Source organism: Mesoplodon bidens, assembly GCF_964165515.1.
Source record: "Mesoplodon bidens genome assembly, chromosome: 7".
Taxonomy (NCBI): Eukaryota; Metazoa; Chordata; class Mammalia; order Artiodactyla; family Ziphiidae; genus Mesoplodon; species Mesoplodon bidens.
In genome coordinates, this window is record NC_138164.1 from 53,756,407 (window position 1) to 53,773,958 (window position 17,552).

A 17,552-nucleotide genomic window follows, 5' to 3' on the forward strand; every position below is an offset into this window, starting at 1 on the left:
TGTCCTCCAGCCTTCAGCCACCATGTGGCTGGCAGCTCCCTTGCCCTGAGGCTCACAGGCTTATTTAAAAAGCCAGCCATGCGAAGGACCATTCCTGACCCAAGGAATGGGGCACTGATGGTGGAGTTTCCAGCACCTTTACAGGCTGGGAGAGGAGCGGTCTTCCTGGTGCCCCTCAGATGTCGTGACTGTCCCCGCCCCGAGTGCTGCCCCGTGAGACTGAGGGGTCACAGAGCCATAGAACCAAGGGAAGAGTCTACCCTGAGGTCACCGTCTGAAACGTTGTCTTTCTTTTCCTAAAAAGGAGCACATCCTGCTAAGAAATCAGAACTTAGTGGGGCTCAAGCTTCCAGACCTTAGTGAAGCGGCTGAGCAGGAAAAAGGTAGGTGGGATTGGGGAGATGCTCTCCTCAGGCTGGGGCTAGCTTCATTTTCTCCAGATCAAAGAAGGTGAACGTGTAAACACTGCACATCCTGTCAGGGCCTTTGTCCATCCCAGTGGCGAGTGTGGAACAGACAGAGCAGGCCCTCAGTAAATATTTGCAAATAAGTGAATCAGATGGCGTTTCCTGCCCACTCAGAAAACCTCTAAACTTGTCTCTTCCAACCGGCCCCCCTTCTGGACCCCTCCAGCCCTCCCTGAGCCTTGTTAGCACCTAGTGGGTCTGGAAGGGTGACCCAGGCCTGAACTTCTGATGCTTCCATTTCCTTTTCCTTTTCCTCTCACACCCAGGAAGCCACCCAGATAGAACAGTTCCTCTTTCTGAGACATCAGAGTCATCTCTTGCTTTCTAATCTGCTGTCACTACAAAGTCCAGACCCCAGCCCTTCCCTCCTGGTGGCTGCAAGGCCCCACCCACCCACTTGCCAGACTCGCCTTCAGAAAGTAAAACTTGGGGTCTCTTGCCTCACCTCCACCCCAGCTCCCATCTCCTGACTCACTTCTCCCGATGGCTCACGCTACTTGTGGTCATTCTCAGCATAGAAACCTTCTGCTTAAGGATTGTTCTGTGGCTGTGTCCAGGGTGCCACCAACCATGTTGGAAGCCCCTAGTCTGAAATATAGTAACTAACACCTACCTATTCAACATTGACAAGAAGATTCCCAGAAGTAAAACGTCCAACAATTTTTTTTTTTTGGCAATCCAAATTTATTGAACTACTGATGCTAAGTTATGTAAAATTTCACCACTTTAATTAAGGCTTTTAGTTTATGTTTGGCCATCTCAAAAGGAGTTGTAACATTAGGTTGTTCAATTTAAATACTGTGGCTCCCTGTTGGATAGACACACAATGTTTACACCCAAATGTTAATGCATACAAAGCAACAAGGCATTGTTAAATAAAACAGCAATAGTTATGCAACTTAGGCTTTGTGACCAATTACACATAATTAAAATTACTTCCCACATTCACATCCACGGTACTCATCCACCATTTAACATCTCAACCAAAACGTTACACATTTGAAACAATCACTAACAGGCAAAAATACTAAGCCTGTATATTTGGTATTGCAAATACACTTATGCATGAGCAAGCAGGGGATTCACAGTGAGAATCTACAGCTGCAGAAGCCTGAAAATGATTTACAAAAATTGTTAAATCATTAAAACATTGTTTGAAAATATACACTTCTTGTTGTAGACCCCCACTGAACACACAACTATAAACATTGTTCCCTATGTAAACAAAACAGGAAACATAATAGAAGATTTGAAAAGTCTGGATATTTCCTTCCCAACAGATATTAAAGGCAACGTCTTTAAGACATTATACTGAAAGGACTATCATACCTTAAAGACAAGATCACTGTCTCCACAGGTTTTTAAAAATTAAAAAACTATATAGCTGTGTTAAAGCACTTATTTGTACAATACAATGATAATGACCTTGAATTTATTTTTTTTAAATTACAATAAGTTACAAGTATCAAAGAAGCGAAGTTATCTGGAGTAGTCTATATAGGAGCTCTTTGGACTTTCTTCTATTATGCTAAAATAGTGGTGCTTTTAGGGTTTACATTATTGTACTCTCCAATACAAAGTATAGGGCATGTTAAAGTATACATACAGTACACCATTTTCATACATGTACAACATTGGTGGATGAAAAATGTCTCTTAGCAGTAATACTGGATTGTAGCCTCTGGTTTTACCAGCTGCATATTCTAGGGCTATTATATAAGTAAAAATCTCTCTTGTGATACTGGAAAGTGATTAGAATGTGCAAACTGATGTAGTAGCTTTCATTTGCTCCTTAAAGGGTACCACCACAGAAAGTCCGTTTAAGATGTTGGTAGGTTTAACAAAGTTGGAATGCTGGCACTGTTGAATTGGGCAACAGTTCTTCAGACCTGGCTCAGAGCTACAATGCATTTAGTATCTTAAAGCAGCTGACATGACGACTTTTTGCGGGCCTTCCCAGGCACTGGAGTTTTTCTGTTAATTTGCCACACCAGGTCATGAAAGATCTCATTAACATTTATTTTTGATATTACAGAGGATTCTAAGAATGCACAGTTGTTCCATTGTCTTGCTAAATTTTGACCTTGTTCCTTTCCTACAACTCTTTCTTCTTCCAAGTCATACTTATTACCAACCAGAATCATTGGAGCATCATCAGTGTCTTGAACTCTAAGAATCTGTTCTCTCAGATCTTGTAAATCGTTAAATACGGACTGTGCTGTGATGGAATAAACTAACGCAAAGCCTTGTCCGTTTTTCACGTACAAATCCCTCATTGCTGTAAATTGTTCCATTCCTGCAGTATCCAAGATGTCAAGCATACACTGTTGTGCATTACTTCAACTTGCTTTCTATAAGAATCTTCTATCATAGGATCATATTTTTCAACAAAAATTCCTTGAACAAATTGTACAGTCAGAGCAGATTTTCCAGCTCCTCCTGAGCCAAGAACAACTAGCTTATACTCACGCATGGTGCAAACTTGTAAAATCTAGTACTTCTCGCACTGTCATCGAGTCCCCGCAGCCAGCGTTGCCTCGCGCTCCCTCCGGGTCGCTGCTACCGGCGCTGCCGCTCCGGCTGGCTTACATGCCTGACTCTCCAACAATTTTTTAAAGTACTAATTTAAAAAAATTAATCATCTTTAGATGAAATCTTTGGAAAAAATATGATATACTTCTCTACTTTGAATTTCGAACTTGTTTATTAAAGCAGATTTAAAACCCTAGGAAAAGATTTATCTTAAAATTTCACCCGCAACCCCATAAATTCTGAAAAAGCAACCGTTTTTATTCTTTCCAGTATTTACCCTTATTTATAATTTTTTCACAGTTGATTTGGTGGTGTAGATGTAACTCCCTGTTTCTACCTTTTTTTTTTTAAGATTTTATTTATTTTTGGCTACGTTGGGTTTTCGTTTGCTGTGCGTGGGCTTTTTCTAGTTGTGGCGAGCGGGGGCTACTCTTTGTTGCGGTGCACGGGCTTCTCACTACGGTGGCTGCGGAGCACAGGCTCTGGGCGCGCGGGCTTCAGTAGTTGTGGCTCGCAGGCTCAGTAGTTGTGGCACACAGCCTTAGTTGCTCTGCGACGTGTGGGGTCTTCCCAGTCCAAGGATCGAACCTGTGTCCCTTCCATTGGCAGGCGGATTCTTATCCACTGTGCCACCAGGGAAGTCCCCTGTTTCTACTTTTAAAATACTTATTTCGTGACTAATTCCATTATAGTTTGACTTGTCCTCATAGTTATCATTTAATGGGTGCGTAGTTTCCTTTTGTATTGATGTATCTATTGTCGGGTATTTCAGATGTTTACAGTTCTTTTAACTATGATTAACAACACTACTGTAAACAACTTTGTACTTGTAGGGTTTTTTTCTTTCTTCCTTTAAGTTACTCTCTTGGGATACATTCTCAGGCTTGAGAGTCACGGTGTCAAAGTGTAGGAATATTTGTAGGAATATTTGCATTTACCATATTACCTCCAATGGGTGATGCTCCCTATAGACTGAGTGAGGGGTCTTCTCACTAAACACTAGCTGCTCTAGACTTTGCTTTGCTTTGCTTTGCTCTTGCTCCTTATTGGCCAGAATGTAATGAGAACAAGATGATCCAAAATAACAATTACTACTATTAGTAGTAGTAGTAGTGCGAAATACCATTCCATTATTACTTCAATTAATCTGCTTAAACTTAAAATTTTAAAATATTTTTTTCTTAATGGGTGAATTAACTATTTATTTCTTTACTCATGTGTTGATTTGGGTCTTGGGTTTTTTGTTGGTCATACATGTAGATGTTATAGATAGTAACCGTTCTTTGGCTGTATTTTTTGTCAATACTTTTTCATTTTTCATTTTTTTTTTTGCCTTTGAACAAAATTTGTATTATTTTAGAGAGATCATAAAGTTTTTATACAGTAATTTTAGCCTATCTTTTCCTTTGAAAGTCTTCTATTATTTAAATCATTATAAAAATATTACTTCTCCTTAATTGGGATAGCAAATCTATTTTCTGGTAGTTTATCTACAGTTTGATTTATTTATATTTATTTTGCTAATACCTCTGAAATTTGTTTTAAGATATAGGTATTTGAAGACTTAAGATTCTGTTACCTCAATAATATTTTAATAGTGTTTATATTTCTTATTACATTGTGGCTTAGATAATCATACACTGCATCTTTTTTTAATGTATAGCAAAGACTGGTTCTGGGCCCTTGACTCTGTTTTATTCTGATCAGTATTGTACCATTTTAATTACCGCTGCCTTATAATATGTTCCAGTGTACAGTGGGTTACTTCTCCCCCATTGCTCTTCTTTTTCAGAGTATTCATTATATTCTAGATACAAAGATTCAGTGCAAATTAATAGAGCAACTGGACAAGAATTCAGGAGATTGGAGTTCATGGCCAGACACCACTTAACGGTGTCTGGTGTTATGTTCCTCAGCCTCTGTGGGCCTCTGTTCCCTATTGGACTAGGACACTTCAGAAAGCTCTTAACTCTAACCTAAGATTTATGGATTCTGGGTCTTTTCCAGTTTTGCCTCTCACCTACCTATTCTCTAAGTGAAATTTATGTCATCTTATACAACATTTTAATTGTGATTGCTTTAAGGCTACACACTGGATTCAGAACTGTCCTAGTTTTGTTTGTTTTACAGTTCATAGATTTTTCAGTTATTTAGTTTGCAAACATTTAGTTCTCATTCAGGCACGTGGTTTGTCCCTCTATTAATTTAAGTATTCCTTTCTTTTTCCTGTACTAGATTTAAGGATCTTTGTAAAGGTCTTCCATATCTCTTATTGAGACAAATTCTACATGATTTATAATTTTGCTTATTTATGAAGAAGACTTTTTTCATTAGATTTTCCTAACTGATAATTAGTGTCATAGATGAATGCTGCTTGGTATTATACATGTTTCTTGTATAATAAATATTACTGTTAACAAATGGTAGAGTGGTTATAATAGTGGTTAACTAGCATGATTATTATAACTAGGGTGATTACTATGTACCAGGACCCATGCTAAGCATTTGACAATATTTCACTTAATGCTTACAGCAACCCTGAGGGGTGGGTCTTATTATACCCATTTTGCAGATAAGGAAATTGATTCAGGGAGATAAAGTTCACATGGTAATTAACTGCTAAAGCCAGGATTGGAACCCAGATGTGTCTAAATCCAAAGGCTCTTGACCACTTTGCAAAATACCGCATTTTTTCACATTCACAACCTGTTCTTTTATTTTATCAAATTCACTATTTGTCTTAGTTGTGTGCTTGTGCATGTGTATGTGTCTTTCTCTTGTATATCTGTATATATTTTATTATTTTGGCAACATTCTCTGATATGACAATGCTGATAAGGAGAACTCTTGCCTTTTTTCTGTTTTTAATTGAATTTTTTGTGTGTTTTTCTTTCAAGGACCATGTTGTACCTAATTATTAAATAGATGCACTATTTTAACTTTTTATTATTATTTCATGTTTATATTATCACTAAATAGGAGAACATATAATATGTAGAAAGATAAAATATATAAAATATAAGAATATATTATTTCATGTATTATTTTATATTTTTATTTTTCATTATTTTAAGGAAATATATTCTTCTCTTCCGAGTTTTAAGATTCATGTTGAATTTTGTCAATTTGTTTTGCATATCTATTGAAAGAATCATATAAATTATATCATTTAATATATTAACTAATAATTTTCCATATATAGAAATAAACCCTTACGGTCCTGCAATAAAATGCATGTGGCCATGGTGTACTTTCTTTTATATTTACTACCAAATTTTCTATGTAAGTAACTCTTTTAAAGTATTCTGCAACCTTCCTGCTTTAATTAAGATAAAATCTAAGTTGCTTTGACATGAGGCCCCAAAGTATGCTAACCTATAGGAGAGAGAAGATTGTTTCATGCTCAAGTAACAATTCTAAGGTGAGCTGTCGGGTTACAGGTGGCTCTGCTCCATGTGATCATTCGGAGACCCTGGTTTCTTCTCTGTTGTCATTTTGCCATCCCCTGAGGTATTACACTTGTCTACATGGTTGAAGCTGGATCATGGGTAAATCTGTGTTCCAGTTTGTAGGAAGGGGAAACAATGGAAGTTCAGAGCAGGCTTTTTTTTTTTTTTTTTAAGTAAACTGGGAGTTGCATATCTCTTTTTAGCTCCCAGTTCATTGGTGATGATGTGGCATGGCAATACCTAGCAGCAAGAGATACTGGGGAATGTTGTCACTAGCTGGGCTGCTGGCCATATGTCCATATTAAACTCCTTTCACATGGAAGCAGAGGAGGGCTGATTTTGGTGGATGACCAGTTGTCTCTGTCACATTGTCTTTTTTACGTAACAATATTAGAAAGTTTCTCATTTAGTGCATATGGAGCTTTTAGTTTTTTAATAAAATTTAATACTGCTTTGTAGCATTCTGTGGTATGAGGAACTATATAAATTGTTTGACCTTTGTCTTATTGATTACTATTTAGGTTGTTTGTATTCTTTCTCTACTATAAACAATGTTATAATGAACATTCTCCATGATGTAACTTCATAGAAATGCATGAGTTTTTCCATGGGATAGTATCTTAGAAGTAGAATTGCTTGATCAAAAGGTATTTATATTTAAATATATATGCATACTGCCAAGTTAACTTACAAAAAATTATAACAATGTAGACATCCACTACTACAACAACACCTCACTATTTAATACCAACAGGGGACAAGATAGATCTTAGAAATAAAATTACCAGGTAAATGAGTTTGATTCCTATAAACACTAAATTGTAAAAAATTAACCATGGAAGGTGTTCAGTGAAGGTACCCTCCCTCCCACTTTTCTCTCATTTCTAGAATCTGAGTGGTTAAAAGCTCAAGCTTCCCCACTTACCAGCTGCATAGCCTCAGGCAGGTTTCTTATGCTCTAGATGCCTTGTTTGCTCATCTATAAAATGGGGGTAAGAATAGTACCTACTTCACTGAGCTGATGTAATGTTTTTATGTGATACTGGTCTTTATTCCAGCAGGAACCTGTCATACATTTTAATTCCTGTCATCAAGTTTGTAGAATTCTTTCTTGCCAGCTAAGTGGGACATTGTACTCCGTGCTCCACAGTATATAGGGCAGTCTGGAGATGTGGCGGGCAACCACATGTGCTTGATCAGCAGAGTTGTGACTTCCTTTTCCTACATTCTGAAAGCTCCATCAAAGAGCCTCATCCCCGCCTGTACCTGGGACCAAAGGTATTGTAAACCCCCCCTGGGAGCTGGAGAGTCTGGCCCCCTTAACAGTTTCTAAATACAACAGTGCCTATGAGCTCATTGGGAAAAACTCAAATCTCCTGATGATTGTTGGCTGTTCCTTTGGGAGATGGGGAAAATCTAGAACATTCTGGAGTCTTAAGAACTTTGGCTCTCCTTTGGTTTCTGAGGACTTGGAGCCTCTCTTCCCTGTTGCATCTGGTCTTTCCAACAAGCCAACCAGTTCTCTTCACAGGGACCCTTTGAAGGATGTTTGGGTCTTGATCATCTGCAGGTCATTTCAAGCCAAAGACATGAGGCTGACTGTGGACCAGTTCCTGGGCTGCATGTTGGGGGTGCAGAGGTGAAGGAGGCTCAGGCCCTGCCGTCATTACCAGTCCCTTGGCTCCCTCAACAACCTCCTATCCCATCCCTTTGCTTGCACTCCTGACCTCCTCATCCAGTTCAATCCACCATCCACAGGCAGCGAGAGGAATCTCTGAAATGCAAATCTGGTTCAGCCTCTTCAGAGGCTTCATTCTGCTCTCAAAATGAGCACTATAATCCTTAGTAGAGCTTAAGAGGCCCTGTGCGATTAACCCTGCTCACCTCCCCAGCATCTTCTAGGACCACTCTCCTCCTCCCTCTCAACGTCTTGGCCTTGCTTCAGCAACTCGTTCCTCCTCCTTCTTAGGCTTGGCACATGCTGTTCCCTCTACCGGCAATGTTCCTCCTCTCTTCCTCTTTGCCTAATGAACTCCCATTCAGTCTCTAGATATCTGCTCAAATGTCACCTTCCTAGGGAAGACTTTTCCAGCATGCTCCAGATGCTTCTCCCTTATAAAATCTATCATAGCATGAAAAGTAACATTTGGGTATTTCTCTAATTAATCTGTCCTGCCAGGTAACAAGCTCCCAGAGGACAGTGACACATCTGTTTTGCTCAGCATTATATGCGTAGCTCCATGCTCATTGCCTGGAGCGTAGTAAGCACTAAATAAATATTGAATAAATTAATGAGCTCACCCTCACCTTGTAGGAGAGGAAATACAAGGGTAGACAATGTCATTACAATACATTGTGTTAAGACTTTAAGACCATAAAGTACCTAGGAACACAGAGGAAGAAGCAGCCAGCTCAGTAGGGGTGAATGAGTCAGGGCAGGATCCTTGGAGGAGCACCTTGGAGCTGAGGAAGAGAAGGGCATCCCAGGCAGAGGGAATAGTGGGAGCAAAGGCACCCAGGCATCTTCTAGCACTTGGCATGTTCCAGGAACAAGGAGTCCCAGGTGAACCAAGTGTGAGCCATGTGTCCCAAAGAGATGGGCAGCAAGGGTGCAGTGGAGGTGGGAATCAGAGAAGGTAAAGTTCTTTGAGGTCTAATTAATGAGTTTGAACTTCCTTTAGCACCCCTTGCAAAGCCAGAGAAGCCTGTAGGTAAGGAAGCATGAGGATCAAAGCTGAGTCTGAGAATAATTCTTCTGGACAGTTTATGAAAGCTGAGGCTAGAGGTGGGGAGACTAGGTAAGAGGGTATGGAAGCAGCCTGGTGAGAGGTGATGGGACTGTAGACTGAGATGGACAGGAGGGAACGTGGGGAGGATAGGTTTGAGAGCCATTTGGAGATCAGCTTGGCAGGACTTGATGAGGGGATGGGGTGGAGGGAGAGACCAGAAAGACCAACAGGTGTGTGTCTGCACAGCCAAGGGGGTAATGGTGCTGTTAATCAGGGTGGGAGCACAGGAGAAGGAGCTCCCTTAAGGAGAAAGACAACGCATTTGGGTTTGGACACCTGAATGCCTGTGGGAAGAAGCCTGGATGCCACAGTCTGACAGAACTGGCTTTGCATCCTGGCACTACCAGTATCTAGGTGGGATCCTGGGGAATCTACTTAACTTTGCTGAGCTTCAGTTTCCTAGTTCGCAGCGTCCCCAGAAAATGAGCTTAGCAATATTTGCTCTGCAAGGCTATTCTAAGGAGTAAATGAGAAAGTGCATCTAATGCAAGCTTATGTTTGATCAATGGTGGCTGTTGAAGTGGTTTTTGTTATCCTGATCCAGCGGGTAATGTCTAGGAGGTGGCTGGATATCTGGACCTGGACGTTGGGAGAGGTGTGGGCTGAGGCAGTCCTTCCAGACACCCCAGTATGGGCTCAGGGCCCTCAGGTCTCAGGCAAGGAGAAGGCCTCCCTGAGAAAACAGATCAGAAGAGAGTTGATCCCCAGGTCAAATATCTTTGACCTTTTGGGGGATCATCCTGGACCTTAGCACATATTTAACCAGAAGCCCCCAAAGTTACTTTTCCAAGTCCTGGAGATTGCCAGAAACAAAAGCTTTCATTGGAATGAGGTGGTATAGGCAGATATTTTAAAAATAATTTTACTGTTTTTATTAAAAATAGCTCATCGATTATCAAAAAATTCAACTAATAGTGAAAAACACAAAGAAGAAAGTAAAAATCGCTTACATCAAACATCCCCTTTCCCACAAATACAGAAGGAGTGAGGGAGATTATAGATTGCTCCATATACTTTTTTTAATAAAAAGTATGAAAATTTAATTGAACTTGAATTAAAGTGAAGTGAAACTGTAGGGCTTGCTGAATTTTGGTAATTGCTTCCTCCAAAAAAAAAAACAGGTTAGTTTTAAAAAGTTTTAAAATAGATATTATGAAATGCATTAAGGGTTTGGAGTCATTGAGGTTTGTTTTTATATTACATATTTCAAGTTTGGATTATTGCAGGGAAAGATGAGAACGGCAGTATTTCTTCCCACTTTCATATTTCTTCCTAACCTTTCCATCTCCACCTATACAAATGATAAGTTATTCTTTTTATACTCTCAAGGTTGTAACATTTACATTCCATTCTGTAACCATAATTTCCATAGTTGTTTAGCTTTAAGCTTACATGTAAATGAATTTAATGTTCACCACCAGTCCCTTTACTGTGGCTCACAATTCCCAAGCTTATGATTTTGATTTATGTCTTGTTTAGCTGGATTTCATCATCTAATAGTTTTCCTAGAAGGGCTTAGAGGTTCCTTGAATTCTAGCATGTTTGAAAATGTTGTTCTTATTCTTGAAGGACAGCTTAGATGGTTATAAATTCTGGATCACTTTTTTCCCCAGAGATTTGTAGATGCTATGCTGTATTCAGTGTTGTAGAGAAGTCTGAGACCAGCTTATTTCCAGCACCTCTCAACCCTCACCTTTCCCTGTAGGTTACTTACTCTTTCTATGAGGGTAGTTGGAGAAGCATTTTTATGTTCATATATAGCTATGGATCTATATAAGATATATATACATGCATAGAAAAGAGTAAGGTTTTATATATATGTATATATATATATATATAATATTTTTTTTCTTGGTGTGCTTTTTCAGTCTGCAAGTTCAACTTTTCTCTCAGTGGAGGAAATTTTTTCTTCTCTTATGTCTTTGAATGTGTTCTTTGTTCCTTTTGTTTTTTCACTACTTCAGAGCCACCATAATCTGTAAATTTCTCATCAGTGTCTCCACTGTAGGTCCATTACTCTACCTCTCAATACTTTAATCTTTCTTTCCTTTTTTACTTCCTTGTGCTCATCTCAATCTCCCCCACTAATTCAGCTTGAGGCTCTATCTGTTTTATTCCTTCATATTTCCAACATATTGGTTAGTTCTATATTTTTAGAATTTTTTGCTTCATTTTGTTATTTTGGTCTTCAGTTTGTTTCCTTAAATTGTAATCTTCTTCCATTTTGTGTGATCCAGTCATCTCACCTCTGATTCCTATTTTCATTTTTTCAGGTTCTAATTTCTCCTGGAGTCAAAACATTTGTGGTATGCATTTTGCACAGAAATGCATTTTATGCGTTTCTTGCATCTATGTTTCTATTCTGACATCTGTCTCCAGCATGTTTCTTTTCTTCTTTCCTTTATACCTTCCTCTCCTCTTTCCTTCCTCTTTTGACGATACTATTTTTGTGTAGTTGCCATGCCATTTGTTTTCATTTAATTTTTTTTTGATATGGACATTTCTCCTGGATGTTCTCTTGACCTAGATATATTGTGTAGGTCAATTTTCACTGATTTTTTCCTACCTTTTCTGAGATCTCTGTCCTCCTGGCAGCTCTTAGTTGAGGACTGGGTATTTTGTGTCTGCTTTGTCACTGCTTGGGTGGTGGGGAAAAGAGGAAGTTCAGCTGGCGCTGTGGGTAGTGGTGGTTGTGGGTTGGTTTCTGCTCTTTTTCTATAACTTTGTTAATAGTCTAACACTTGAATTTATTCCATTGAAGTGGGGGCATATCTTATTCCCTTGGGTGGGCAGTAGTGGGCATGGATTATTTCACCAGTTCAGGGTAGAATTATAGGGACAATCTGCCCACGTGTTTATTTTCCACACTTAACCCAACTATTCCCAGCAGCCACTCTCACTCCCCTGCCAGATAAAGGAAGGAAAAGATAGACAAAATCCAAAGAGTTTGGCCACTCTGCTATTTCTCAGAAGTGCAGGATGGGGGTAGGGGTTGTGACAGCTTCAGTTGGGGCTTTCTATGTGTCTCCTGTCACTCACTCTATCAGAAGGGATTGTTTTATTTATTTTCTCTTACTTTCCTTTCTGGTAAGTCCCTCTGTGTTGTTTGAGATCATCAGCTCTGGTAGAATACTATGCTGTCATTCTGCTTTTCCTCTCCCCTCCTCCTCAGTACGAAAAGCAAATAGCAGCACAAGCAGTTTTTGTCTTGTTGGAGTGTTCTTATGATGGGATGGATATCCTACTCTAGAGAAACTTTCTGAATCGCCTCTGCAGCTTGCCTGCCCATCCCTCGGTCCACTTCTCTTCCGGCTCTGTAGTCAGAAAAGTGACTACAAAAGTTTGTCACAACTTTTCCTCTCACATCTTCCTCTCAGTACTGATTCTTTGAGGGAGGAAGAAAGGGTTATCAAGGGTGGGAGCCCTACATTTATTTCTAGTAAGTTCTGTTTTTCTCTGGCCATTATTTTTAAAGATTATTGCCTTTTCCTGTACTTGAGAGTTGCTGATCTATTTTTAGTTGACTTTAAATTTTTTGTTGTTGTTATTGTTAATTTGGTTGAGATCAGGAGGGTGGCAGGTTCTGGGATCACTCTATGTATTTATTTATTTATTTATTTATTTATACTTTTTATTTACTTATTTATTTTTGGCTGCGTTGGGCCTTCGTTGCTGTGCGCGGGCTTTCTCTAGTTGCTGCGAGCAGGGGCTACTCTTCGTTGCGGTGCGCGGGCTTCTCATTGCAGTGGCTTCTCGTTGCAGAGCATGGGCTGTAGGCGCATGGGCTTCAGTAGTTGTGGCATGAGGGCTCAGTAGTTGTGGCTCACTGGCTCTAGAGGGCAGGCTCAGTAGTTGTGGCACATGGGCTTAGTTGCTCTGTGGCATGTGGGATCTTCCCAGACCAGGGATTGAACCAATGTCGCCTGCATTGGCAGGCGGATTCTTAACCACTGCACCACCAGGGAAATCCTGGGATCACTCTTAAGACAGCCATTTTAGCAGGGCTAGAAACCCATCCCTTTTTGGGGAGTGGGGTTCTACCTAGGTGACTTTTCTAGGCAAAAGCCCCTCGTATGACTTCCCTGTGATTATTAGACCTCATACAGTTCTGTCACAATCATAGATTTCTCAGGAGCCCACTGCTTCATTATCTCTCTGCTGGGTGCAGTGGGGAATACATAAAGGTAGAGTGTGACCAGAGGCACCACAAGGTTTGCCATCTGTCACATGGAAACGTCAGACAGCAGTAAGTGCCAGGACAGAACCCAAGAGGTGACAGGTAACTAAGAGAACTAGCTACCTGATATGAGTCGAATCTCATATCCAAAGAAGAATCGCTGACTGCCCTGACTCTGACAGATGGTCCTCCGGACTTTTCTGGATTTCTTGAGTACCAGGAAACTCATGAACACTGTTCAGTTATCGGGAAGCTCGAAGTATTTAAACATTGTTTACCTGGAGCCAAACTATACCTCCTCTTTTCTCTGCATGGTCTCCCTTGGTGAGGCTTCTAATTCACATGACTCCCAATCTTAGCTCCATTTATATGGCTACCACAACTTTGCCCATAGTCCTGATCTCTGGTCTGGACTGCAGTTCTGGAAATCTGTTGGGTCAAACCCATGAAAGACGGCAAAACATGGATAACTAAAAGTCCTGCGTGCAAATGGAAAATAACCATTGTATGGGACGAAGATACCTGATTTGGTTCAAGTAAAAGAGATTCAAGGCTTTTAATCCTAAATGTGCTATGAGCCCATAGTGTAGGGCAGAGCAAGTCTGTGCTAAATGAATAACTAATGTCAATGCCAAGACCATTTGCCACTGTGCTCCTGAGCTAAGAGCTTGTTAGAGCACATCTGGGCTTCTGGGACAGCAACAACCAGAATGTGTGCAGTCAGGGGATGGTATCTAGAGGCCACAGTGAACAGTTGGGAAAATCGGGCTAAAACCTGGAGAAGGGAAGCTTTGGAGATGTATAAGAGCTGTCTTCAAGCAGGAGAAAAATTTGTGGGAAAGAGAATACTTGGTTTGTTCTTTCTGCCTTCAGAGCACAAACCCAGGACAGGTTTAGGAGATTTTAAAAAAAGGCTATTTATTGGTTCTCTTGATGAGGAGGCATCTATTTCTGAGATCTGTAAAAGATCTAATGACCTTAGCTTTACTCTGGAAAAACCCTGTTTCTACTCCTATCTATGGGGATATGGAACCAGATGCTGACTTCTAAGTAAGACACAGATGATAGAACTGAATTCATCTGAGGAAGAATAGTTGGGCAGCAGGCCTCTTGAGAAGCCTGCCAAAGAGAGGGGACTTTTCCAAACTTTATAGCCAAAGAGCCAACAATTTTCCAGTTGCCAGAAACCAACCTCAGACCCCAGACACAAGAGCCTGCTTGGTACTATGGAGAACAATGGGAAGAACATAGAACTTAGAGCAGATAGAATTATTTGAAGCCTATGCCATTTACCAGTTCTGTGACCTTAAGCAAGTTATTAATCTTGCTGAGTCTTAGTTTACCCACCTAAAAAATGGGATGATTAAGGTCTAGCTCATTGGGTCATTGTGAGGATAAAATAACAATTATAAAGCCCCTGGCATATAACCAGGTTCCAATAAATGTTAAAGCTATTCCTTGCCCCCTGAAGCAAATTGCCAGGAGTATTACATTTTATAAATTAAACACTTTTTTTTTCAGGGCCCCCTTCTGAACTCTCCCCAGCTATTGAGGAAGAAGAGTCAAAGAGTGGCCTGGATGTCATGCCCAATATTTCTGATGTGCTGCTTCGCAAACTGCGGGTCCACAAGTCTCTCCCTGGAAGGTAAAATTGGGGCATGGGTTGCACAAGACCCCACGTTGGGTGGCCCCTGTATTCAATTGTAGATAGGACACAGGAGCACCAGACTTGATTTTTGACCCCAGAAGGGTCAAAGTCCAATAGTTCAGACAGGACTAATGCACCCAAAACAAAAAGAATAATAAAGGGCCAGGTGAGGTGGTTCAAACTCAAAGAGGAGCAAGTGGGGTTCATAGGTGAACAATGCCACCAAGAAGGTGAAAAGACAACCCCCAGAATGGGAGGAAATATTTGCAAAGCATGTATATGATAAGGGACTTGTTTCTATAATATATCTACGAAGAACTCTTATAACTCAGTAAAAAAACAACTAATTTTTAAATTTTTTAATTGAAGTGTAGTTGACGTACAGTATTATATGTTACAGGTATATAACAGAGTGATTCACAATTTTTAAAGATTATACCCCACTTATAGTTATCATAAAATATTGGCTATATTCCCTGTGTTGTACCATATATCCTTATAGATTATTTTATACATAATAGTTTGTACCTCTTAATCCCCTACTCCTATCTTGCCCCTCTCTACCTCCCCCCCAACTGGTAACCACTAGTTTCTTCTCTATATCTGTGAGTCGGCTTCTTCTTTTGTTATATTCACTAGTTTGTTGTATTTTTTTAGATTCCACATAAGTGGTATCATACAGTATTTTTCTTTCTCTGTCTGACTTATTTCACTTAGCATAATACCCTCCACGTCCATCCATGTTGCTGCAAATGGCAAAATTTCAATTCTTTTTTATGGCTGAGTAGTATTGACAACTAATTTTTTTAAGTGGGCAAAAGATTTAAATAGACATTTCCTCAAAGAATATATATGGGGGTCAATGAACACATGAAAGGATGCTCAGCATCAGTAGTAATTAGGGAAATGCAAATTCAAATGGTTTATCATGAATAATAAATGATAAATTCACTAAATGAATGATTTATCATTTATCATAAATGATTAAAATGAGATATAGTTTTATATCCCTAGAATGGTTTTAATAAAAAAGATGGGCAATAACAAATGTTGGTGAGGATGTGGAGGAATTGAAATTCTCAGTAAAATGGTGCAGCCACTTTGGAATAACAGTTCATCAAAAAGTTAAACATACAGTTACTGTATGGCCCAGCAATTCCACTCCTAGGTATATAACAAAGAGAAATGAAAATATATGTCCACACAAAAACTTGTATATGAATGTTCAATAACAAGCATTTTTCATAATAGCTAAAACTGGAGACAAACCAAATGTCCATCAGCTAATAAATAAATAAAATATGATATATCCATAGAATGGAATACTATTCAGCCATAAAAATGAAATGCTTATATATGCTACCAGATGGATGAACTTCAAAAACATTATGCTAAGTGAAAGAAATCAGTCACGTGTTGTATGATTCCATTTATATGAAATACCCAGAATAGAGAAATCCACAGAGACAAAGTAGATTAGTCATTGTATAGGGCTGGGGATTGGGGGAGTGACCCCTAATTGGTATAGGGTTCCTTTTTGGGAGGATTAAAAAGTTCTAAGATTGACTGCAATGATGGTTGTACAATTCTATGAGTATACTAAAAACTACTGAATTGCAAATGTAAGAGCATGAAAAAAAGGAAAGAACAGTAAATGCAAAGGCCCTGGGGCCACAACGACGTAAGTGTGTTTGAAGAGCAGAATGGCGAATGTGGCTGAAGAGTGGGAAGAGTCCAGTAGGGGCCAGTTCACAGAGGCCTTTGATTTTATTCTAAGGCCTATTAAGGCAGTTTGAATTCTGAGGCACATCCAGGGTGGTCTCCTTGTACGTCACCTGCTAGGCCTCCACCTTTTTGGAGGGTAATGGTTCTGCCCCTCCCTGCCTCTGCCAGTTCATGAGGCATAGCTCTCTGCTTCAGGAGCTGACCTTGTCATGTGGCTTCTTTACCTAAACCACACCTCCCTGGGTCCTCAGGGCCTTGTACATTTTTCAAAAATATGTTCTATAGCAAAAAAGCAGAACGTGAGTAATCAAGGTAGAAAAGTAAGTTTGGTTAATAATTGATGAAAATGTTAATTTTCACATAATATCCAAACAAAGCCAGGAATCAAACTCAAGCTCAGTGAGTTTGATAACCCATTTAAGCAAGATGTGCATGTCCTATATGACAGCTGAGATTGTGTTGGCCGGCCCCCAGAGGAAAGGGCCTGACGGGTGGGCCTGTGGCCAGAACTGCAAGCCTCAAACAGTTTTGCACTTGTTTATCTCGTGCTCTGTACTCTGCTGACTTGATGGCCATGGGGTCTTGTTGCCTCATCCTGACAGGAAGGTTCTCATAGTCCCTTGTCAGGGGTGAGAACCAACCCCTTGCAGAGATTGCTGACCCCTACCTTTGCTCTCGGGGTCCCTCCACACCCGTCAAAGGGAGGAAGCTGTGTTTCCTGAGAACCTTATCGATGGCGTGCTGTGTTGCCAAGTCCTGTGACGC

At 40.0% G+C, this 17,552-nt stretch overlaps 1 protein-coding gene and 1 pseudogene across 6 annotated transcripts in view; one reads left to right on the forward strand and one right to left on the reverse strand.

The window, feature by feature from the left end:
- The window catches only part of IRAG1 (inositol 1,4,5-triphosphate receptor associated 1), a 118,103-nt gene that overhangs the window by 67,548 nt on the left and 33,003 nt on the right, over positions 1-17,552 (forward strand). For all 5 annotated transcript variants that reach the window (XM_081239687.1, XM_081239688.1, XM_081239689.1 and 2 more), the window contains 2 exons: positions 305-383; positions 14,936-15,059. In XM_081239687.1, coding sequence (XP_081095813.1) covers positions 305-383; positions 14,936-15,059 — 203 coding nt within the window. The remainder of the gene's footprint in view (positions 1-304; positions 384-14,935; positions 15,060-17,552) is intronic.
- LOC308620030 (ras-related protein Rap-1b-like) lies at positions 1,931-2,947 on the reverse strand (annotated as a pseudogene). The gene has a single exon. The product of its transcript is annotated as a ras-related protein Rap-1b-like (transcript).